Source organism: Trypanosoma melophagium (genome assembly GCF_022059095.1).
Source record: "Trypanosoma melophagium isolate St. Kilda chromosome Unknown ctg38segment1, whole genome shotgun sequence".
In the NCBI taxonomy this organism is placed as follows: Eukaryota; Euglenozoa; class Kinetoplastea; order Trypanosomatida; family Trypanosomatidae; genus Trypanosoma; species Trypanosoma melophagium.
The window spans coordinates 190,531-214,318 of record NW_027125176.1 but is presented as its reverse complement, the minus strand read 5'-3'; the positions used below and the strand labels follow the sequence as shown (position 1 = coordinate 214,318).

Here is a 23,788-nt window from a genome sequence, read left to right as displayed (position 1 = left end):
GCCTCTGCCGCTTATTATTACAGCGTGGAAGGCAAAGCGAAACGAAGAGCAAAAACAGAGTAAGAAAAGAATACATCAAGGGGAGAAGAACAGAAAGAAAAAAAAAACAAAGTTAAAAGGAAAATAAGAAAAAAAATAAAACCAAGACAGCATGTCCAAGACACTGTACATTCTTTACGAGGCCCCAACGGGTTACGCCATCTATAAGGTACTCACAACAGAAGAAATTGGAGCTGGTGATGTCGCGCTACAGAAGGATCTGCAGAAATTTGCCACTTTCTCTCCGTGGGTGAAACTTATGTCCTTTGCGCCCTTTCAATCACCGGAAAATGCCCTTGAGGATGCGGTGTGCATCAGCGAGTCCCTTGTTAGCCCGTTTCTGAACAACTTCCTCACATCTGTGCTCGCCAAAAAAGCAAAGAAGGGTGATGCGAGTTGGGAGCTTGGTGTCTGCGATGCAAAGCTCGGTGGTGCCATTCACGACGAACTCAACTTCCCCGTTGTGTGTAATGAGAACGTTGTGGAGATTGCCCGCTGCCTCCGCACACACGCCGAGAAACTGCTGCCGGAACACAAGGAGGGCGATATCGCACGTGCACAGTGTGGTCTTGGCCATGCCTTCTCCCGCAATAAGGTGAAGTTCAACGTCCACCGCAGTGATAATATGATCATTCAGTCCTCTGCCCTCGCCGAGCACATGGACAAGGGCGTCAATCTGCTCGGCATGCGGGTGAAGGAGTGGTACGGCTGGCACTTCCCGGAACTCGCCCGCGAGGTGCCGGAGCCGTTGAAGTATGCAAAGATCGCCCTCCTGCTGGGAAGCCGCAGTACACTGGAGGAGAGAGACGCGGAGGAGGTAACGGCGCAGATCGCAGATATTCTCGACGGTGATGCCGCACTCGCCGCACGTGTGTATGAAAAGGCCGTCACGTCTATGGGCGGTGATATGGCAGAAGTGGATTGGGTAAATATTCGCAGCTTCACTGAGCGTGTCACTTCACTCGGAGCCTACCGTGAATCCCTGCAACAGTACCTCATTGATAAGATGATGCTCGTCGCACCAAACCTGACAGAACTCATGGGACAAAACATTGGCGCCAAGCTTATCTCTAAGGCAGGCTCACTCACCAATCTCGCAAAGGCACCCGCCAGTACAATTCAAATCCTTGGTGCGGAAAAGGCACTCTTCCGTGCTCTCAAGAAGCGCAAGGGTAATACACCAAAGTATGGACTTATTTTCCACTCAAGCTTTATTCAACGCGCCCCGAAGGAGCATCGCGGAAAGATTTCTCGTTATCTTGCCAACAAGGCCGCCCTTGCATGCCGCATCGATTGCTTCATGGACGTTCCACCGCCAGTGTTCGGTGAAAAACTGCGTGAGCAGGTGGAGGCACGTCTCAACTTCTTTGATACCGGTAACAAACCCCCATCAAATAAGGCAGCCATGGCAGAGGCTCTCGAACAGTACCAGAAGATTATCCGTAAGCGTGCCAAGAAGCAGCGTGCAGAGAAGAATGAGGAAGATGAGGAAAGGAATGGAGAGAATGGTGCTGAAAAGAATGAGACACCAAAGAAGAAGCAGAGACGTCGTGAGGTGGTGCAGGATTCAGACTAGGGGTGGAAACAGCATCAGAGCACGGCAATAGTAAGTGGGAGCAGCAGCAGCAGTGGAGGACGAAAATAAAGAAATGATCCCGTGGTATAGGCAGTGGTAATTGGACAAGAAGAAGGAAAAGAAAAAAAAGGGTAAAAGAAAAAGACAAAGAGGCAATAAAGAAAGAAAGAAGAAAAAAGAGTCAAAAGGGGGTGAATGTCTTTCCCCCAGTCCATCTGTACGTTTTCTTTCTTTTCTTTCGTTTTGATTTATTGTTTCTTTTCATTTTACTTTTTCTATTTCTTCTTTTCTTGTTCCATATTTCTTCATTCTGTCTTTCTTAGTTGTTGTTGTTTTTTTGAGCCTCAGTTACCAGAGCGTGTTTGTTGTTGTTCTCGGAGGAGTGGACTGCATACCAGTTGGTTTTGTTTCATTCTCAAGTTTCTGCAGTGCCGATTGCTGTCAATTTTTTTATTTTAAAAAGTTAAAAAAAAAAACGAAAGAAGAAAAAAGAAAAATATATATACAATTGGCAAGCAGAAAGAAAAAAAAACATTCTACAAAGAAAAAAAGAGGAGAATAAGGAGTTTTTTTCTTTTTTTTTTCTACCTCCGCACGTAAGCCATCTTACTAACGGCGCAAGAAACACATTTACACGAATAAGCGAAACAAAAAAAGAGAGAAAGGAAAAGAAATAGTATGTGTGTTTGTTTTTGTCGCGGATGATAAAAAAAAAAAGAAAAACAAGGCGAGAACAACATTATTTGCTATTTTCTTCTCCTTCGTTCCTAATGTTGTTGTTGTTATTTTGGTGTGCGCTTTCACCCGACATACTTCCAATTATATTTTTCCATAAGTTAATTAAATTACATGTTTTTCTTTTTCTTTTTCTACTTATTTTTTTTTTCTTGATTTTCTTGTGATTATGGTTATTGGTAATGATGCTTTTACAAGCATCATTAGTAGTGATTTCTTTAAACGGTGTACGGAAAAAGCTAACTTAACCGTAAACAATGCTTACCGCTGCTAATACAAGCTCCACAAAAGTATCAGGTGGTGTTGATCGTCTGCCATTCAGCTGCGATGATGCGGTAGCGCTGGATCGGTGGATTGATGATGTTTGCGGTGAAGAAATGCAATTCCCCGCCCACAGACGAAGTCAGTTTGACACATACAAACAGCATCTGCGACAATTACGATCAGAAGCTGGACAGTCACTCTTCCGCAATGCAACACGCTCTAGTACACGAGAAATTTTAGCGCTTCAGAATATGTTAGCAGCACTAAGGCAACTGCAAGAGAGGGATAGTGTGCGACGGGTGATGCTGCAGAAAGAGGTCGAATCAACAGAGCGTGTGTTGGAGGAAATGCGTACAGTGTTAGTAGACGCAACCGCAATATCATCCTCATCCTCACCATCACCATTACCACCACCACCACCACCTGGAAACGACTATGGAACGTATCAATCGCTGGATGCCCTTTCTCTGGAAAAGACGGCCGCCTATGAGAGTCATAAAAAACTTGCGGAACGTTATATACAAGATCTTGAGCGACAGCGACAGACAACCCGCGAGCAGTTGGAGCAACATCGGGTACGCTACAAGACCCTCTTGGATCAAGGTGAGCAGCTGCAAAAGGAAGTGGATGCACTACATGAGACAGAAAATACCGTCGTAGCGCGCCTTGATGAAGTTAACGAGGCACTTGCGGCCGAACGGGATTTGCTGACAAGGGAAAAAACAGCGTGGGAAGAACGGCAGCGTCAAGAACTTTATGTATTTGGCGAGGAAAAGAGTGGGATGTCTGCTATGAGTAGTTTAGGAGTAAATCAGCAAGATGAAACCGCTGCTCTTTCTGAACTACGTTTAACCCTCACTAACGCTAATAGCGAACTCACTCAAGCGCAAACGGCTCTGGGTAACGCCGATAGTTCTCATGCAATGCGGTTTCGTCAGTCACGGCAACGACTAAAAGATTGGCAAGACATGGTTGAGCATATGCGGCGCACGTACGATCAGCTTTCTGCTCGGACAGGTGTAATTGGAAAAGTGGTTGAAACTACAGCGGCTCGACTGGAGGAAGAGAACGGGAATAGTTACTTGGAGCAACTACGGAAACTCAACAGGCTTCTTATTGAAAAAACAGCCCAAAAACTTGGATTTAATAAAGAAGAAAATACAGTTGATGGTGGAGAGGCTGAACTGCGAGCTTTCTTCCTGAACCAAAGCCAGACAACACCATCAGTCTCTGTTACAGATGATACAAGCATAACGTCTACAACACCACGACGACTTTCCTCCCTATCTTCTACAGTTACAACAACAATGGGTTCTTCAACCAATTCAGCATTAGAAGCGTATACCCCGACTGGTATCAAATTCCATGCACCAGGAAATAAACGTCGTCGACATCGACGGTCATATGCCCTTCTAACATACCTACAACGATGGGAAAAGGCAATAACATCTGAGACCTCTCTTTTTCTTAACTTGTGTGAAAAGAGCATAGGCTCAACAACTTCACCATCATCATCCACACCACACGAAACTGTACAACAAATACGCAAAACACTTCTTATGGCATAACTTGGAGAAAAGAAAAAAGAACTCATACACAAAACAAAAACAATACTTCCTATTATGAAAGCGGAAAAAAAAATACGTGAATGGTAACGGAAGAATATTTTTGAAAATCTTAACTAACCCCTTCAAAGGATCTACTGTATCTTTATAAACACCACACAACAATGTGCCTCAAAAAGTAATTAACTCCTTCTTAAAATACTTCGTTTTGAAAATTAAAATAAAGAAGTACATTAACAACATAATTAAAGGATGAAGCTTCGCTTGTTGTGTCTGCTTATTTTTCTGCAGCTTCCTACAATATACTGGGTGTCTCAAGTATTACATAAACAAACACCAAGCAACGAAGAACAGGAGGAGTTCCCATATGTAAAAAATGAGAGTGGCAACTCGTGCCACCATCGTTACGCAGCGCAGCCTGGGATTCCATTCCCATGTACCCCTCGCGTGACACGGCACAACCACCTCAGCGAATTCTTCCACTGGACAACTGCAGAGGAGCAGCGGAAGACAAAACTGCTTGCCCCAGTGCACACGTTCTGTGAGTCGCGACGCGTTGATCCGTTTCCCACCTCTGCAGAGCGTGCATCCAGGGTGCGTGGCACCGAACGTCTTGCATTTGTGGGCTGTGGGTCCTCCATACCTAGCAGCAGTGCGCAGGTCTTGTGGGACTATGCGGACGGAGTGAGCGTGCCGGAGGACGTCTTCCTCCACAGCGGTGGGAACGTCCTCGTGTCGACGAGGCTGGTGACCGCCGACGAGGAGCATGCGGCTTTCGTCGGGTGGAGCGGGCAGTGGCACCGCTGCTGGATCATCCCAATGACGCGGACAGCACCGCCCGGTGGTGGCGGCGCCGTCTATGAGCCGACTTGTCAGGCAGGAGACGTAGTGGACGTGCGCATGGAGTCTGCCATGGCCAAGGTTGCCGTGGAGCGTGTGATCGACATGGACAATGGGGTGCTGGAGGTGCAGTTCTACATCCGCAAGCGCGGGGTTTACTCCTTCTGCGCAGATCTGGTCGTGCGCCATCAGGACATGCTAGACGCTCTGGCGGCAAGCAAGAAGGACGGGAATCGTAGCGTGCAGCTGCTCGGGAGGCTTTCACCCACCGCGTTGCTGGAGCACTACGGAACGCCGGATTATGCGGAACCGGGTCCTGAGATTATGCCTCCGCTCAACAAGACACCGGCGTACCCGAGGAACGTGTATTGTATAACGGGCACCGCCAGCACACACGCTGTGGGGAGGCGGTTGTGCGATTCGACGATGGCGTTGATGTTGTGCCCCTGCCTGTACGGTGCGACGTTGTTGATGACTTTGACCGCTTCCGTTTTGGTGGCTGGTACCATGTGGGCCGTAGGTGCGACGGAATCCACTGTGTGGCGCTGGGCCTGAGGGCAGGGGAGGTGGACCCACTGCTGGGGTCGACGGAGGGATGGCTGTGGGTGTCGGATGTCTGTCAGTTGCGCCTCTTCACTGACGAGGAATTGCTTCTCTCACTTTTCCCCGGTGCGTGGTTTCTTGGGTGGGGACCATCGACGACGCGGGAACCACTGGCAGACATGCTGGAGGAGCACCTCCATACAAGGATATTTTGGGCGTTTATGAAGGACCTCTGGAAGTATCCCTCAAAGAAAAAAAAAAGCTTTTTCCACTACCGCATGTTTGATCGATGTGTGGAGCCACATACGCCTTGGAGCAAGGAGCTTTTCAGGAGGGCAGGGAATTTGACGCCATCGGCACGCGTAACGTTGCTATGGGGTGGTTGTCTTAGTACCTTCTCAAATCGTTGTCCCAAACGACAAGGGCTCATATTGTTTCATGAGCGCATTAACCGCACTTTCGGTGTTGCAGCCCGTAGGGGCCGTCGAGACTCATCGTGTGGAAGCCAGTCCTTTCCAACGGTGCTCCTGCTTGACCACGTTGTGTGGCGTATCCACCCCAACGACGATCCTGCTTTTCTTCGTGCCATGCGACATTTGCTTCTGGAGCAGTTGCCGCAACTGTACAAGGAGGTGGTGATGGTGTCGGCTGCAGGTGATCCGGACATTGCCCAGTGGCCACTGACTGTTTGGCACACTGCACCTGCGATTAACAATGCGGATAAGGGCGTGCGTGATGGGAATTATAACCGAGGTCGGGGTATTCACCTGCAGTGGGCCATGGAGGATGACCTTGCCGCACTGTACCGACTGCCGGACGGCGACGGGCGCAGCGTGCAACGCACAGTTAGGACGGGTGACGGGGCAGGTGTGGCGTACATTCAGGACAACAACCGATACCCTCCATTGACGGCGGAACGTGTGCGGCAGCGGCGGGGTTCCTACAATGAGACTCGCGGTATGGCGATCGTCCCGCCCGTTTTGCTGATATCACGTCACCAAATCACCCTCCCTCTTCACTTTGGGAACGAGTTCTGTCGCAATGGGGTCCACTACGGTTCTACGTCAGGGCACTGTTTGACAGCTTCAAAAGTAAAGAATCATATATACTACGACTGTGTACGCAAGACGTGGGCTGACAAGGTACTGCAGATTGCATGGTATAATGCGATGTCAAGAGACAAACAGCGACGTGCTTGGGTCTCGAGAAATACATCTGATAAAATGAAACGTCACTTATTTTATTCTTAATTTGTACAGATATTATACTATTTGCTTGGTGATTGTTGCACTCGGATAAATGACATCACCTACTGGACTGTGCTGCCGTGGTTTTGGTGCAAGGGGTGTGCAACAGTGGTTTGCGCTCTGTCTTCTCTCTCTCTCTGAAATGAGGCTCATGTGTGCCCCTTTTTTTTTTTTCGAAATTTGTGTGGCGTGTAGTGGCGGCTAATTGTCACCCATTACTCTGGATAATCTGCACACGCTCTCTTTTCCCACACCCCTGTTTGCTTTTTCAAAAGGAAGGACAGGGTTTACAGTGAGTCTTAGGGATGAAGCGGCGTGTGGTGTGGTTGGTCGTTTTCCTGTATCTTCCTATTGCGCTATGGCTATACAGCCTATTCTCTCACCTTTCTGATAACAGCGAAGGACAGGAGGAGATGTCTTCTGAAAGTGTTTTTCGTCTGATTGTTCCTCGAGGAGGTTCAGGTACTGGCTCGTGCCACCATCGTTACGCAGCGCAGCCTGGGATTCCATTCCCATGTACCCCTCGCGTGACACGGCACAACCACCTCAGCGAATTCTTCCACTGGACAACTGCAGAGGAGCAGCGGAAGACAAAACTGCTTGCCCCAGTGCACACGTTCTGTGAGTCGCGACGCGTTGATCCGTTTCCCACCTCTGCAGAGCGTGCATCCAGGGTGCGTGGCACCGAACGTCTTGCATTTGTGGGCTGTGGGTCCTCCATACCTAGCAGCAGTGCGCAGGTCTTGTGGGACTATGCGGACGGAGTGAGCGTGCCGGAGGACGTCTTCCTCCACAGCGGTGGGAACGTCCTCGTGTCGACGAGGCTGGTGACCGCCGACGAGGAGCATGCGGCTTTCGTCGGGTGGAGCGGGCAGTGGCACCGCTGCTGGATCATCCCAATGACGCGGACAGCACCGCCCGGTGGTGGCGGCGCCGTCTATGAGCCGACTTGTCAGGCAGGAGACGTAGTGGACGTGCGCATGGAGTCTGCCATGGCCAAGGTTGCCGTGGAGCGTGTGATCGACATGGACAATGGGGTGCTGGAGGTGCAGTTCTACATCCGCAAGCGCGGGGTTTACTCCTTCTGCGCAGATCTGGTCGTGCGCCATCAGGACATGCTAGACGCTCTGGCGGCAAGCAAGAAGGACGGGAATCGTAGCGTGCAGCTGCTCGGGAGGCTTTCACCCACCGCGTTGCTGGAGCACTACGGAACGCCGGAGTATGCGGAACCGGGTCCTGAGATTATGCCTCCGCTCAACAAGACACCGGCGTACCCGAGGAACGTGTATTGTATAACGGGCACCGCCAGCACACACGCTGTGGGGGAGGCGGTTGTGCGATTCGACGATGGCGTTGATGTTGTGCCCCTGCCTGTACGGTGCGACGTTGTTGATGACTTTGACCGCTTCCGTTTTGGTGGCTGGTACCATGTGGGCCGTAGGTGCGACGGAATCCACTGTGTGGCGCTGGGCCTGAGGGCAGGGGAGGTGGACCCACTGCTGGGGTCGACGGAGGGATGGCTGTGGGTGTCGGATGTCTGTCAGTTGCGCCTCTTCACTGACGAGGAATTGCTTCTCTCACTTTTCCCCGGTGCGTGGTTTCTTGGGTGGGGACCATCGACGACGCGGGAACCACTGGCAGACATGCTGGAGGAGCACCTCCATACAAGGATATTTTGGGCGTTTATGAAGGACCTCTGGAAGTATCCCAAAAAGAAAACTCCCCCATTTTATGACTACCGCATGTTTGATCGATGTGTGGAGCCACATACGCCTTGGAGCAAGGAGCTTTTCAGGAGGGCAGGGAATTTGACGCCATCGGCACGCGTAACGTTGCTATGGGGTGGTTGTCTTAGTACCTTCTCAAATCGTTGTCCCAAACGACAAGGGCTCATATTGTTTCATGAGCGCATTAACCGCACTTTCGGTGTTGCAGCCCGTAGGGGCCGTCGAGACTCATCGTGTGGAAGCCAGTCCTTTCCAACGGTGCTCCTGCTTGACCACGTTGTGTGGCGTATCCACCCCAACGACGATCCTGCTTTTCTTCGTGCCATGCGACATTTGCTTCTGGAGCAGTTGCCGCAACTGTACAAGGAGGTGGTGATGGTGTCGGCTGCAGGTGATCCGGACATTGCCCAGTGGCCACTGACTGTTTGGCACACTGCACCTGCGATTAACAATGCGGATAAGGGCGTGCGTGATGGGAATTATAACCGAGGTCAGGGGTATTCACCTGCAGTGGGCCATGGAGGATGACCTTGCCGCACTGTACCGACTGCCGGACGGCGACGGGCGCAGCGTGCAACGCACAGTTAGGACGGGTGACGGGGCAGGTGTGGCGTACATTCAGGACAACAACCGATACCCTCCATTGACGGCGGAACGTGTGCGGCAGCGGCGGGGTTCCTACAATGAGACTCGCGGTATGGCGATCGTCCCGCCCGTTTTGCTGATATCACGTCACCAAATCACCCTCCCTCTTCACTTTGGGAACGAGTTCTGTCGCAATGGGGTCCACTACGGTTCTACGTCAGGGCACTGTTTGACAGCTTCAAAAGTAAAGAATCATATATACTACGACTGTGTACGCAAGACGTGGGCTGACAAGGTACTGCAGATTGCATGGTATAATGCGATGTCAAGAGACAAACAGCGACGTGCTTGGGTCTCGAGAAATACATCTGATAAAATGAAACGTCACTTATTTTATTCTTAATTTGTACAGATATTATACTATTTGCTTGGTGATTGTTGCACTCGGATAAATGACATCACCTACTGGACTGTGCTGCCGTGGTTTTGGTGCAAGGGGTGTGCAACAGTGGTTTTTCGTGTGTGTATTTTTGTTTACTTCTCTACGTTTCGTGCGTTTTGCTGGTACTGCTGTTTTTTTTTTTTGTGTGTGTGTGTTGGTTGCTTTGGGCGTTTATATGTACTATACGTAAGAAATTTGAGGGAGTGTGTTTTTTTTTTTTTTTAGTTGAGAGTTTAAGAGAGAAATGGTCTGGACCCACGTGTGGTTTGATAGAAGAATTACACAGTGCGATCTTTTCTTCAAATTATCACTATAAAGTTTCGTCATAAAGTGTAGGTTTTTGAAGGTCCATTCAGGCTTTCCCTCACTGCCCCTATGTAGAAGGCGGATTTAAAGGCGCTTTTAGCACCTTCTTTTCGTCAATGCTTAAGTGGTGATAGAAAATAAGGAAGTTTTGATAGTCTCACAGTGATGGTTTATTTTGATATATTTGGGCCGACAAAAGCAAGGCGGATGAAAAGAGAAAATGTTTTCCTTCTTCCTTCTCGTTTTTTCGTTTTTCTGTTAAGTAAGAAAGTAAGGCGTTGACCGATTTCAGTATTTCTCTTTGTAGAGGGTAATTACCACAAGCGGTAAGAGAGAGAAACGTTTTCTTTTTTTTTTTTTTGCTCGTGGGGATTGGGTTTGAATGTTGGGAAGTGTCGGAAGTTATTCCATTATTGTTCTTTCTTGTTCTTTGGGGTTTGATACTTTTTGAGTAACAGATGTCACGTTTAGCTAACTCTACAGGTGATGCAGTTTATTTTCGTCTCCAGTTTCGCAGGTTTCGCCGTTGTTTCCTTTCGTCTTGTATTCCTTATGGGGATCCATTTTATCATTCCCTACTAGTCTCGTATCGTGAGAAAGGTGACTACGGTTTCAACGTATTTCATAACTCCAATCCCCAGCATGGAGGCTCGTATGCTCGTCATGAACGACGGATGCGGGATGATGAATTGGAAGATTTTTTAAAGAGTGTAAAAGGATGGGTACCTGTGGATGAATTTGTGGCTAGAGAAGGTACAGGAGCGGGGGTGGAAGAAGGTCCATCTGCGTTAACTATTTTCACTGGAGAGGAGGCATTAAAGCGAGAATTTGATTTCCCTAATTTCCGTGATGCGTATTTATTTATGGGACGTTTTTGGGCTTTTTGTTATGGTAGTGATAAGTACCCTCATGTGGTGTGGGAGGGAACACGCATAACTGTATATCTTTATTCCCCTTCATTTCGTGGTATCAGTAAGCGTGAGGCCCGCATTGCTGCGTTTCTGAATGATCAATATAATATGTTTAAGAAAAGCAAACGACAGCAGGAGCAGCTGTTAAATGGAGTAGTGAAACCGGCAAAAGTTGAACGGTTAATGGGGGACAGTGTGACTGAAGTCCTTCAACGTCGTGAAGAGGATCGACACAGGCCTTTGATGGAAAAGGTGAAGGGTACGGCTTCAGTATGGGAAAGTCTTATCGATGAAACTAGTAATGGGGACAAAAGGTCATCATCTTCATCAGGATAATAATGATGATAAGAGCCCAATGTAATTGCTGGTTGTGGTGGTTTCATAGACAATATTGTCTTACCCCATTGCATATGATATATATTTTCACGGTTTTTTTTTTTCGTCTTATTTATTTGTTTTTTTGTGTTTTTTTTTTTCTGTGGAAGTGTGTTTTGGGGTGACATGATGCTACGGTGAAATATCTCTTTCCCTTCTCAACAACTTTTTTTTCTTTGCACCAGCAGTAGCAATTTTGCAGGAATTTCATCCATCTCGCACTCTTTCTCTCTCTGTGTTTGTGTCTGTGTAATATATATATATATATATATATATATATATTGAGAGATAGAGGAAGTGCTTAGCTTTAACATGTCTGGAAAAGCCGAGTATGTTGCACGTGGACTGCAAATACTGGGCGTGTTGGGGGCATTTAGTAGCGGTAGTTTTGCGCTATACTTATTAATGTGGTACAAACCGCATGATATCAACACTGTACGCATGTATATTGCATATGTGTACATTACGCTCTTTGCAGTACTCATACCTGCGGCTGAACTTAATTTCATGCAACATCGTCATTTAGTGCGCTTCTCACGCTTTATGCTCTCTCATGTTGGTCGTGCCTTTATGTATATTTTTATGGGCGGATTGTTGTTGGGGCAACAGGTGGGAGGTTGGGTTGTGGGGGTGTACATGATTGCATTGGGTGTACTAAACCTCTTTGCGGCCCCTTTCATTGAGAAATCCTCTGATATGACGACAACAAGTAACATGGTGTAACTGGGGTTCTTTTGTTTATTATTATATCATTTTAGGGGTGTAGTGCGATCAGAGAGAAGAAGAAGTGATAAAACAGTGGTGAGAAAGAAAGGAAAGAGAAAAGGGCATGTTGCTGTGTATGTTAACGCTTTTTTTTTTTTTTTTGTGGACCCTCTTATAGTATTTAATCCCATATTCTCTCTTTTCTGTATATTTTTTTTTTCGCTGTTATCTGCCATTTTTTTTCTTTTTACTTTCACTTTACTTTGATTCTCCTTATTCTTGTTTGTAATAAGCTGTTCTTCCCTTCTTCGAGAATTAAGAAATCCCCTCATAACATTAGTAAAGATAAAAAGAGTAGTAGTAATATCTACAATGGCGTTACAGCGGCCTTTTTCTTCTTATCAAACAAGGTCCTCTCCATTATTATTATTTACTTTCTTTCTTATTACTGCGGTGGCCGAGGCAAAGATTCCTGCATGTAACTGCAATAATGGTGTAGTAGTGCAGCACGTCCCGCAATGTACATGCGTGTGTTTTAGCGAATTTCTTCTCCCGAATTGTCTCTACACTACAAATGATATCGTGAATGTGGAGTTGTTTCTAGAAAGCGGTATCAATACGAATGAGGCTAATAGTATTAATGAAACACAGCCAATCTCCAGTCATGATATTATGAATGGTCTCAGTAAAGCATTTGCACATAATGCCAATGATGGAACCCTTACGTTTCTGCGATTAAAGTCTGCCTTCGTTGCGGTGGATCAACAACAAGAAAAAGAAAATAATGGAAATATGAATAATAAACCTTTTGTAGTTGCTGTTCTCGCCACTATACGTTTACCCGGATGGGCTGCCCAACAACTATTAGCGGATATGGCCCACAACAATACAGCCAGTTACACTATGACGAACAGTTACTCTGGTGTATTATATACATTAATGGATGTAATGGATATAACAACCGGTCCATCACGTCCTTCTCGTTATCGTGATGAGTATGTGGGATTCTACATACTTCCCGAGTCCACGTGGTTTATTACGTTATCGAATTTAGGATGGTTTATTGGGGCCATTGTGTTGGCGTTTTTTATTCCCTGCGTGGAACAGTACTGTTTGTATAATATGTGGTACAGTGTAACACCGGGATTACTGCACCCGAAACAGAAATCGGCACAATCCACGAATACAACTAACAAAACAAACAAAATCAACACGGACAAATATACAACGACGAGACGTACGACTACTGCAGGGAAAGGACAGAGAAGTTCTGCCGTGAAACAGCACAGAACGAGTGTCAAGCGATCGGGTATTATTAGCAGAGAAACAGATATCTCATCAAGGACGAAACGCTATGAAGAGCGGCGAAGGAAGTTATTAAAGAATGCCCCAGTGAACAGTGCCACACGAAGAAACACCGGGGCAGCGAATCCACTTCTTGTAGCCCCCGTTGACTCCTCTGAACAGAAGAAACAAGGAGAGGAATGGAAGAAGTGAGAGAGAGAGAGAGAGAAAAGGGAAGAAATAAATAAAAAGAAACACATATGTTTTGGTTTTTATTTTTATTTTTCTATTGTGCAATAGTCATACTACATCACGTAATGGAGGAATAATAATAATAATAATAATAATAATAATAATAATAATAATAATAATAATAATAATAATAAAGAGAGGTGTTGTGTACGTTAGAGTGTTGTGGTCCATGTGGATGTGTAAAGGAAGCAAGATGCAGCATCACAGTGAGAGATCACTCTACGTCTGTATTGTAGGGATAGTTTGGGAGAAAAAAAATAGATGATGTTTATTTATGTATATTTCTTTATATATATATATATCTTCAGCGTACTTGTTTTTACGCAAGATTAATGAAGAGAATGTGGTTAAGCATATTATTTTTAATTATGCATTAAACGAAATGTGTTTGAGGAAGACCTTTTTTTTGTCTTTCTTCCTTTCTTCATTGATGCAGCATGTGTCAGCACTGCTGATGGAAGAACTGTTGAGTGATGTGAAGATAGTATTAACGAGCTTAACCGGGCAGTTTTTATTTTATTTTGTATTTCTTTTTTTTTCCACTGTGTAATGGTTGGCCCTTCTTGTTTTTTTGATATTTTGTTTTCAGATTGTTAGTTGTTTTAGCTTCTCAATTTGTTTGATTCATTCTTTTTGTTTTTTGTTTTTCTAATCTTTCCTTGGATTCCGGCTTTACTTCTCACCCAGTAATGGGATGAATGAGTTCCTGTGGATAATGCCATTGGTGAGAGGTCTCCTTCTTATTTATTCTCTTGATGCGTACAGTGATTATTAAAGAAGTATATATATATATATATATATATATGTCTGTTTACTAGTTGGTTTTCACACCGCTCATCCTTTACATTGTCTATAATTATTGCTGCTATTCTTATCATTTCTTTTTCTTTTTCTATGCTTTTCCTTAATTACTTTACTGGGTGTTCTCTCTCTCACACACACACACACACTCTCTCTCTCTCTCTCTATATATATATATATATAATATAAGGAGTATCCTTTACCACTACCACCAAAATTAATTCAGGGAGTGGTACGAGTGTATTATTCACAATATTCGTGCTTTTTATTTTTGTTTTGAAGGAGGAGTGGAAGGATAACAACGGCGTACATAAACTACTGAACAGAGAAAGAAGCAAAAAAAAAAGAAGAAAGGAATTGGAAAAAGAAGAAAAAAAAGACAAGGACAACAAAAAGACGAGTAAAACGCGGAAACACACACATACCGCGTATACCCAAATACACAGGGAAACTCTTCAAACAAATAGAGATATGATGACAGATCGTAGTAAGCGTCGACGTGGGAGTCTCTCGTGCAGTAGTTCACCAAAGACAGCCCCACACATCACTGAGAACCCCGAAAGTAAAGTTGAACTTTCACCAACACATTCCACGAATAATAATAATAATAATAATAATAATAATAATGATAATAAGACCAATGACAACTTGGCTGCTGTTGTAGCTGAGCAGTTCTCCGTTGTAGAGATTGTATTTCAATTGGAGGCGGATCGCAAACGCACTGGTGGCGTACTGTTTCCGCGTGATGTTGGATCGTTGCTCTTGTGGACAGTACCGTCTGCTGTGCCGTTAGTGGAGGGGCCGCGTGTGTTTTTTCTGCGTAATCGATCACGACTGCGGGATGTGGTGGTTGTCTATGTGAATGGATGGACACATGATGATATGATGCGATGCCGGACAGGGGAGACGAATATAATTATAACAACAGACACAAATGACACTCATGAAGTGCGACTTCCTCCAAAGAAAAAGAATCGACAGGAGAGTAATGATGATAATAATAATAATAATAATAATAATAATAATAATAATAATAATAATAGTAATAGTAATAGTAATAGTGGGGGAGTGCAAGAGGCGGGACGGTGGGCAGAGTCTATTGGGCGTACGATGTTAAGTCCAATACGCACGCAGAACTGCTGGGCACGACGTGAGTGTGGTGTACAGTTTGCACCCATGCTGTTAACGGATAGACGAAATACCTTAGAACATAATATATTTTGGCGTAATGATCTTCCACGAACAACAAATCCCAATAATAATCATAATAATAGACGCCGTGATCGTGGAGAGATGACAGAGTTAATGAGAGAAGAGCGTGTGGATGAGAGTAAAAGCACTGCGGCTACAGAAGAATCAAGTGGTGTGGGTGGTCTCTTTAAACGTGCCTTAACAATTCACGGTTCTCCAACAGGGACGAATGATGAAACAGGAATGTTAACATCTACGTCCTTTATAACTGTTATGCAGTCATCATCTATTGAGACAGTGCAGGTGTCATTACCGCCCAGTGATGGACAGCCGTCCTTGTGGGAGGATCGAGATACTCTACTGCAGTATGCGTTAACACTGGAAAGGGATAAGGCGTTAATGAAGAGTCTCGCCTTTGTGGTGGATATACCAGAAGAAGAAAATGAGATTGATGGTAGTAGTGGTAGACAGGCATCAGAGTGGGCCTGCTTTGATGAGACAATTAATACATGTGATGGGAATAATAATGAAACAAAGAAGAATACTGAACATGATCTACCGCGTGTGTATGCATTAGATTGTGAAATGGTACTTGTAGCCAATCGAGTGAGTGCGTTAGCCCGTCTAACTCTAGTGGATGTACGTGCGGCTACAGTAGTATTAGATACACTCGTTAAACCAGCAGAAACGGTGGTGGATTACGTTACCCGTTATAGTGGCGTAGATGCGGAAATGTTAGCGAATGTCCAAACTACATTACAGGACTGTCAACAAGCCCTAAAGCGTTTTATTAACACTTCTACATTTGTGGTTGGACACAGTCTAGAGAATGACTTTAAGGCGTGTAAGATGCTTCCGAATTGTTATGTGTTAGACTCTGCCCATCTCTTTCCACATCCGGCGGGTTTGCCGTTTAAAAACTCGCTCCGCTTTCTCGCTCTGCGATATCTGCAGAAACGCATTCAACAAGGCGCCCACGATAGTGCCGAGGATGCCTGCATTAGTGCAGAGTTGGTATATCTGAAACTTCTACACGGCCCACAGTTTGGCATTCGCGCCCAGGTGAGTGTATTACAATTAATGGAACAGGCCGGTATATCCACAACCGAACGAACAGAGAAGAAAGAAGAAAAGGAAGAAGAGAAAGAGAGAGAGAAAGAAAAGTCGTCTGGAATTATATCTTCACCACCCTCAGCACCAGCATCATCGGCATCAACATCATCATCAGCATCAACGCCTACTGTTACGTTAAATATATTCGACGATGCGTGTGTGATTCGTGATCTTCTCCCACGAGATGCGGATGCACATAATGGACATCGCATTAACGCCGTTCCCATTCGTAGTGATAATGACGCCGTGCGTAAAGCCGTGCGATGTCTCCAGCAGCGCAGAGCCGCACGACAAGGCGCCGTGGGTGGACTGCCAGACACGTATGCATTAACGTGGGTGCAGCTCACACAGACTGTGGTGCGACGCAAAGAGGAAGAAGAACCACAAGAGGAACAATCAAGACAACAAGAAGAACAAGAACAGGAAGATGGAGAAATGAACGAGAAGGGAAAAGCAGAAAAAGAAAAAGAAGAGAAATCTTGGGAGGAGCAGCAATTATTGCGTGTGGAGGAGACGAATCGCCGTGTTCTGCAAATCATTCAAGCGGCACCACATAATAGCCTTGTGCTTGTTCTTGCTGCCGGTACAAAAGATGCATTAGGGACATTAGATACAGCAAGCACATCAACAAAAACAAGAACAACAAAAGAAGGAGAAACGACAAATACGGCACCGTCTTCTGTACAACCCCGTGGTGTTTGTTTTGGTTTTGTAAAGGATGACAAGGCTCAGGGGCCGTCTGCCGCATGGCTTGCTGGAGAGGTAACAGAGAAAACAACAACTAATACTAATAATACTGGTAGTAGTAGTAGTAGTAGAAGTAGTGGTGGTACTGTGCCAATAAGAGAAGAGGGAAAGTCTGGTGTTAAACTTTCCACACCTCCAGTTTGTGAGCCGCAATAAATAAAACGTTAAGTAAAGAGCGAGAGGACGAAGTGTATACATAATAAAGAGGAGCGAGAAATGGCATTTTTCTTTGCTGTTTCAATGATACTGTTAACGCTGATGTTTGTTCTTGTGGTATGAGCGTTCCTTTATATATATATATATATATATATATATATTTATTTATTTATTTATTTATTTATTTATTTGTCTCATCTGCGATTCTTTTTTTCTTTTCCTTGTGTCCTTTTTCTTTTCTTTTTTATTATCTTTCTACACTTTTCATTTTTCTCTTTGCTGTGATGGACTGTAATGTTCTTCGCCTTTACAGATATTCTCATCCCTGAGGTAAGAAGAAGAAGAAGCAGAAAAAGAAGAAATAGAAGAAGCAAATACAATGGATGCTTCCACGTTGGCGGAGGAACCCTCACTCGAGCGACAACGCCTACTCCTACAACAGCAGCAATATGAAAAGCAAAATATACGTACCGCATTAGAACGAGACCAGGAATACGAAAGTCTTCTCGAAAACGACGACATGGCAGAAGTACTCATGTACAATATTAATTCCAGAGAGGCACGTGTGCGGCAAATAGACGCCTTTGTGGCGATGCAGCGGAAGATACCACGGCGAAGTGATTGTTCGCATGTTCTGCTGGTTTCCGGCAATGTTCTCACAATGGCCGTAATGGCCTCACAACTCGCCATGCATCGATGGAAAGTCTCAGAAGCGCAAACACTCACTGAGGCCACGGCTATTCTAAGGGAACAAATCGCACGCGCCCAAAAAGGCGGTTATGTGGTCGGGCGGAGAATAGAAGAAACCGACACAGAATCACGAAAGCAGAAGACAACAACAACGACGTTTCCAAGGAAGTCCATTTCCACTACAAAAACGCCAAGTCTCTTTGAGGCGGAGCGTCAACGCACACAGGAGCAGCAAGAACAGTTGGCGGATCAAAGAGGTGGACCCGCAGCATCAACAACGCATCCATCGGGTTTAAGAACAGCAACTATCGTTACATCAACGGCAGAGACCAGCGGTGAACCTCCGAGTCCCTCTTCATCTGTTTGTAGTGCAGATCTGGAATGCGCTATGCAGAAACCACCACCATCGGATATGGTGGCAAGTCTCGTAATTGTAGATACTTTTACACATGAACCTTTCAGTGATATTGTAGATCATCTTCGCTTCTTTGATCGTGAGTATGGACTAGGACTTATTATTGTATTACTGCTCTATGAAAGTTACACCAATCGTACACCTGGTATGTTAGTACTACCACAACACAGTGCAACCTTAGAAGAGGCATATGGTTTTGGATGTGATTTAGTCCTACGCCGCTGCTTTGATCATAAAGTGGTAAACTTCTGTACGGAGTTATTCATGTCAGCAACAGCGCGATGGCGAAATGATGTGCGTCGCAAGGCGGCTGTAGGCAATTACCGTAGTGTACGACATGTACTGCTTGAGCAGAATGAGACTGGTGTTAGTAGCAATAACGATAATTTACTCCTAGACGATGGCTATTTTGATGTTGATGTGGATATCAGTGCTGGAACTGCGAGTCCTAACCTTAATGGAACACCGACACTCCAACAACAACAACAACAACAAAGTAGAGCTTCACCCGCCGCATCCTCTTTATCTTCACGATTGCAAAGTCGTCGTGGTCGCGGAGATCTTCGTTATGTTTTTGATGAAAGTATTGGATATAAGAATGAAGGAATTGGTGTTAATAGTAGTAGTAATAATAATAATAATGGTGGTGGTGGTGGTGTACTATTACATCCAAGTCTTGCCTGTTTATCACCTCCATCTCTGGCGCTTGCAAATGGAGTGCGTATTTTGGCTGGTGGTGAACAGCAGCAATTAACATCACTCTCCTTAGCAAAAGATACATTAGCTGGAATAATGCATCCAGCACAAAGTGTAAAACATGCCGTACGTCGTAAAGTTAATTTAAATGGAACATTCACAGGATCTGATCAACGCAGAGGTGCGACGCGTGATGAAAACGATGTGGAGAATGAACTATATGAGGATGTACTTATTGATGAGGCAGATGAGGTACAATCTGCTTCTATAGCGGCATGTCAACGTGAAATTGCACGGTTGGTTTCAGAACTTGAGCGAAATGAACGTATTCTTGCGTTTCTACGAGAAGGAGTCGCACAAGCAAGAGAAGAAACACCGAATTCACAACAGCAAAATCAACAAAATCAACATCAGCAGAGCTTTGGGAGTGCACGTGCCTCCTTCTTGTCTCTCTCTGGTAAGCTCGACGATGGCTTTAATCAACATATCTCATTAAGCAAAGAACAGCAGATATTTGTATTGAAACAACGACTACTGGAAGCGGCAGAGAAACTTGCGGGATATGAAGCTGTACAAAGACTACCATCCTACAAACGAAAACAACAACAACAAGAGCAATTACAGAATAAATTTAATGGAAGTATTGGAAAACGAGGCCTTTCAGCTGTATTCAATTTACAGAATTCGTGTGGGTCCATTGACACAGATGACTCGGTACGACTCACAGAACTCTTTGAGTCCACATTTACACAACGACAACAACAAGATGGAGGAACTGATGGAAATAATGCAACAGATGGAGCAGATACGGCAGACTCGCATCTCGCCGGTGTGGCAGACTCTGTAATTGCTGCACTACGTAATGAGATTGCCATTCTAAAGCAGCATTGTGCACAACAACAAGATGATAGTCGGGCCTCATCACGGAGAACTAATTGGGAATTTGGTCGCCTCTCTGATAGGAATAGTCGACTGGAAGAAAGACTGACAGACGCTGTGAATATGATTGCATTACAGAAACGTCGTATTGTACAACTTGAGGAGGTGTTGCAATTGGAGAAGGAGCAGAAGAAACAGGCGAAGGGAGGTGGTGGGAAAGGAAAGAAGAAAAAGTACGCGCCGAGTGTTGGTGGTAGTAGTACAGTTGCGACGGTTGAGAGTGGTGAGAAAAAAAAGAATAAACAATCCAAGAAATCGGGTGTATCAAGTGGAGATGGGGTATCTACAGTGTCTGAGGAAACTCAGGGTCCTACAACTGTACCGAGTACAAATAGCAGTGAAAGTAAAAATAGGAATGTTAGGAGTAAAAATACCACGATCCCAGATGTAAAGGGTCGTGCGAATGTGAAAAAGGTGGGAGAGGTACAGGGGGCTAAAAACTCCACTTGTACTACATCCGATATAAATAAGGAGAGAGAAAAGAAGAATGAAGAAAATGTAAAGATTCAAAAAATGATTACCACCAAAAGTGCAAATGCGCTTATGCAACGATTAGATCAACTGTTTGGAAAAGTACGTGCGGCTGTAGAACGCAGCGATGATGCCACAGCAGAAGAGGCCCGTGATGAGGCTCGTCGAGTGGGTCAGGTGTATGCAACACATATCCAGAAACTTATGGATATTAACAAAACACTGGGTATAGAAGATCCATCTCTGCTTCTGCATAGTGATGATATCAACGGTGGTAATCTTAATTATGGTTATAATAATAACACGAGCAGTAGTAATAGTAGTGGTGGAGATAATAAATCCATAGAAAAACTACAAGAAGAACATAAAGCAGCACTTGCTGTGGCGGAGGGATTTCTCGCAAGTGGTGAAAACTGTGAATCCTATGCCCGGGCCGTGGTACACTTATATTCCATGGAACAAGCGATGGAACGGCAAACACAGGTGGATGATACTACACATACATCAACAGGAGCTGTAGAAAGTGTATTATTTCCACAAAGCAACACTGAAGGGGCCACAACAGTAGTGACGGATATCACAGATAGTGGAACATCTGATCATGCGGGATTAAATACTTCACCGTCGAAGAAATCAGTTATTCTTCGTCGTTCGAAGGATCAACAATTAAAAGAAAAAGGAAAAGAAAATGTACCTCTAATAGATATTGCTTCTTGTGCGAGTTCATTACATGCCACCCCAACAGTGATGCTTTGTCGAGCGGCATTACAAGAACTTTGCCCAATGAAGAGGGAACATCAACAAAGAATTGAAGAAGAACTCATGGCGTTAAGTAGTACTAGCATTAATAGGGCGAAAAAAGGTGTTCTTGATGATATGGACTCAAACTCTCTTGATGCTCTTTATCTAACCCATCACAAGACACTTGTAGAACTTCTTAATACTCTCTGTGTATATCATCCAGTATTACAACCGGTATTACAATATGAGACCAGAGAACTTGAGGAAAAAATTGCAAAAGAAATGTCTGGTGAGGAGAAGAAGAAGGAAGGAAAAGTGAGTGCTCGATTTTTAATGGCTATTGACACTTCACTTCTTGCTCGTTTAATACTGCAACTCAGCCAATACGCGGAGAAATATTCTCCCAGTAAAAACCGTCATTCACGTAGGCATCAACATTCTCGTGATGGTCAATATAATACTGATGATGAAAGTGAAGAAGAGGAAGAATATTCTACGGATGATAGTGATAGTGATAATGATAATAGTAACGGTATGAAAAGGGAAAAGAGAGGTCAAAGAGACACATCCACTTCAGTTCGTCGTATTGACAAAAACAAGAAGAAACCTTCTCCCCTTAATAATATCCTTTACGGAGATGATGATAATGATTATGATGGACTCACAGCTGAGGATGTTGCGAGACTTTTAGGCAATGATAGTGTAGAGGTGGGTGATATTCCACAGCGATTGCTTGATCTTCTTGCGGAACTGGAAGCAGAAGAACAGAAAACACCGAGTGAAAACGCCGCTGCCACCGCAGCTCGTATACGTAGGGCATTAGCCGATATTAATCAACAACGACAAGATAACTTGGATATATTAATGGAAAGCCTACGCCAACGCAAAGGGGAAAGGATAAAGGTAGGGAACAGGAATTACGCAGACTCTGATAAAAAAAGAAGATCCAACAATCGTAGTACTAGTGATAGTGATAATAACATATTAAATGATAGTGAGGATGCTTCTAGTGATAGTAATTGTATCCCAGGTGATCATTCCTCACTTCGACGTGTACTTTCCCCTTCCATGTACCGCTGTACAGTACCACCACACAAACGACACGCCGTTCTACGCCGACGACATTTGCCAGGACAAACTGTACTTGGCGCAGATGTACAGGGCGATGTATCAGCAGAAGTGTCTAAACGAGTGGCACATCTCAAACTTAATGAACACCTCACCAAACAAGCAGGGGATGGAACCGGTGCCGATGCACTTCCACCTGTATTACCACGCGGTCTCACCCGTGCCCAACTCCAACAACTCCAACTGCAGAGTGGTGGGAACACCACCGATCATACAAATTCAGATGGATCCCCACTTCCCTCAGGTCTGTCCAGATATGAAAAACAATCCCAATCCCACATACGAGAAGAGGAAGAAGAACCACAACACGACGACGATGACGATGATGATGATACTGGAAGACGTGTATATATTTCATATGGACGAGCCCCACTTCCGCCTCGTATGACGGCGGCGGCGGCGGCTTCTGTGGAACGTTCCCCTTTCACACCGGAAGAACTCGCCGCTCGTGTGTTGGCGTATCGTCTCGCTGTTGCCCGTCAGCGTGGCGGTCATCGTCTCGCCGCCGATCCCACCGTTCACCCAACATTTGCCATTCCCGTCGCCGCCGCCACACTTCCACCAGCGGGTGGCCCCAACGGTTCTTATGATTATCTAAATAATAACAATAACAATCGGCAGGTACCACTGCGTGGGGGTGTCTCAGCCTACACCACGTGGGTGTATGGTGTGCCCGGCGAACAGATATTCCCAATGCTGCGCGGGGCGGAACCGGCCCACAGCGACGCGGTGTTGTTTTTACCCGCACAATCACAAACGGCGTACGCCGCGGCTGCCGGAGCGGGCAGCACGAACACGGCACAGAGACGCCGCAGAGGCATAAGTGTAACGGAGCCGAGTGCGGGGAATGCGTTTATGCGGCGGATGTTGGCAAATGTGGATTTATTCGCCTCACCGGCCACACTGGCGGCGCAGCGACTCAACGCCCAACTGCAGATGTCCATGACGAATTGGGGCATGGGAGTTGTGGGACGTTCCATCACTCCCGTCATGCGTAGACCTCGACCATCTCAACAGCGATCTCAGCCACAACAAGAACAACAAGATGTACAGAAAGAGAAATCTCAGTGATTCTCTTGGTGTGAGTATGAGTGAGTGAGAAGTGAAGAGAAAGTAGAGGATGTTTATCTCTTTATTTTTATCTTGAGAGAAGAATACATGTAATACTTAGTGATTTCTGGTTTATTCGCTATATATATATATATATATCTTTTTGTTTTTTCTTTCCTCTTCTCTCCCTCTTTCTTTCTCGTTCTCTTTCTCGTCATTTACCATGTATGAATGGAATTTTTTTTTTTTTGTGT

The 23,788-nt window shown here is 45.2% G+C and overlaps 10 protein-coding genes across 10 annotated transcripts; 9 read left to right on the top strand and 1 right to left on the bottom strand.

Annotated features, from left to right (window-relative positions):
* Positions 1 to 151: 151 nt before the first annotated feature.
* On the top strand, positions 152 to 1,615 carry LSM04_007119 (NOP5; the record flags this gene model as incomplete). The annotated part of the gene is made up of 1 exon (XM_067338282.1): positions 152 to 1,615. The coding sequence occupies one exon, from the start codon at positions 152 to 154 to the stop codon at positions 1,613 to 1,615; it is 1,464 nt and encodes a 487-aa protein (XP_067188231.1).
* A 992-nt stretch (positions 1,616 to 2,607) lies between these two features.
* On the top strand, positions 2,608 to 4,182 carry LSM04_003102 (uncharacterized protein; the record flags this gene model as incomplete). Its single annotated transcript, XM_067338281.1, has 1 exon — positions 2,608 to 4,182. The coding sequence occupies one exon, from the start codon at positions 2,608 to 2,610 to the stop codon at positions 4,180 to 4,182; it is 1,575 nt and encodes a 524-aa protein (XP_067188196.1).
* Positions 4,183 to 4,431: 249 nt separating this feature from the next.
* LSM04_008730 (uncharacterized protein) lies at positions 4,432 to 6,812 on the top strand (the record flags this gene model as incomplete). The annotated part of the gene is made up of 2 exons (XM_067338280.1): positions 4,432 to 5,254; positions 5,341 to 6,812. 2 exons carry the CDS (start codon positions 4,432 to 4,434, stop codon positions 6,810 to 6,812), a joined length of 2,295 nt encoding a protein of 764 aa, XP_067188261.1.
* A 302-nt stretch (positions 6,813 to 7,114) lies between these two features.
* On the top strand, positions 7,115 to 9,524 carry LSM04_005296 (uncharacterized protein; the record flags this gene model as incomplete). Its single annotated transcript, XM_067338278.1, has 2 exons — positions 7,115 to 8,946; positions 9,032 to 9,524. 2 exons carry the CDS (start codon positions 7,115 to 7,117, stop codon positions 9,522 to 9,524), a joined length of 2,325 nt encoding a protein of 774 aa, XP_067188213.1.
* LSM04_003180 (uncharacterized protein) lies at positions 8,710 to 8,940 on the bottom strand (the record flags this gene model as incomplete). The annotated part of the gene is made up of 1 exon (XM_067338279.1): positions 8,710 to 8,940. One exon carries the CDS (start codon positions 8,938 to 8,940, stop codon positions 8,710 to 8,712), a length of 231 nt encoding a protein of 76 aa, XP_067188197.1.
* Positions 9,525 to 10,327: 803 nt separating the features above from the next.
* LSM04_007318 (Pterin 4 alpha carbinolamine dehydratase) lies at positions 10,328 to 11,116 on the top strand (the record flags this gene model as incomplete). Its single annotated transcript, XM_067338277.1, has 1 exon — positions 10,328 to 11,116. One exon carries the CDS (start codon positions 10,328 to 10,330, stop codon positions 11,114 to 11,116), a length of 789 nt encoding a protein of 262 aa, XP_067188234.1.
* Positions 11,117 to 11,467: 351 nt separating this feature from the next.
* LSM04_005896 (Golgi apparatus membrane protein TVP15) lies at positions 11,468 to 11,878 on the top strand (the record flags this gene model as incomplete). Its single annotated transcript, XM_067338276.1, has 1 exon — positions 11,468 to 11,878. One exon carries the CDS (start codon positions 11,468 to 11,470, stop codon positions 11,876 to 11,878), a length of 411 nt encoding a protein of 136 aa, XP_067188217.1.
* Positions 11,879 to 12,232: 354 nt separating this feature from the next.
* Positions 12,233 to 13,357, top strand: LSM04_004058 (uncharacterized protein; the record flags this gene model as incomplete). The annotated part of the gene is made up of 1 exon (XM_067338275.1): positions 12,233 to 13,357. The coding sequence occupies one exon, from the start codon at positions 12,233 to 12,235 to the stop codon at positions 13,355 to 13,357; it is 1,125 nt and encodes a 374-aa protein (XP_067188202.1).
* A 1,314-nt stretch (positions 13,358 to 14,671) lies between these two features.
* On the top strand, positions 14,672 to 17,404 carry LSM04_005094 (Exonuclease; the record flags this gene model as incomplete). The annotated part of the gene is made up of 1 exon (XM_067338274.1): positions 14,672 to 17,404. The coding sequence occupies one exon, from the start codon at positions 14,672 to 14,674 to the stop codon at positions 17,402 to 17,404; it is 2,733 nt and encodes a 910-aa protein (XP_067188212.1).
* Positions 17,405 to 17,783: 379 nt separating this feature from the next.
* On the top strand, positions 17,784 to 23,555 carry LSM04_000984 (uncharacterized protein; the record flags this gene model as incomplete). The annotated part of the gene is made up of 1 exon (XM_067338273.1): positions 17,784 to 23,555. The coding sequence occupies one exon, from the start codon at positions 17,784 to 17,786 to the stop codon at positions 23,553 to 23,555; it is 5,772 nt and encodes a 1,923-aa protein (XP_067188172.1).
* Between the last annotated feature and the right edge of the window lie 233 nt (positions 23,556 to 23,788).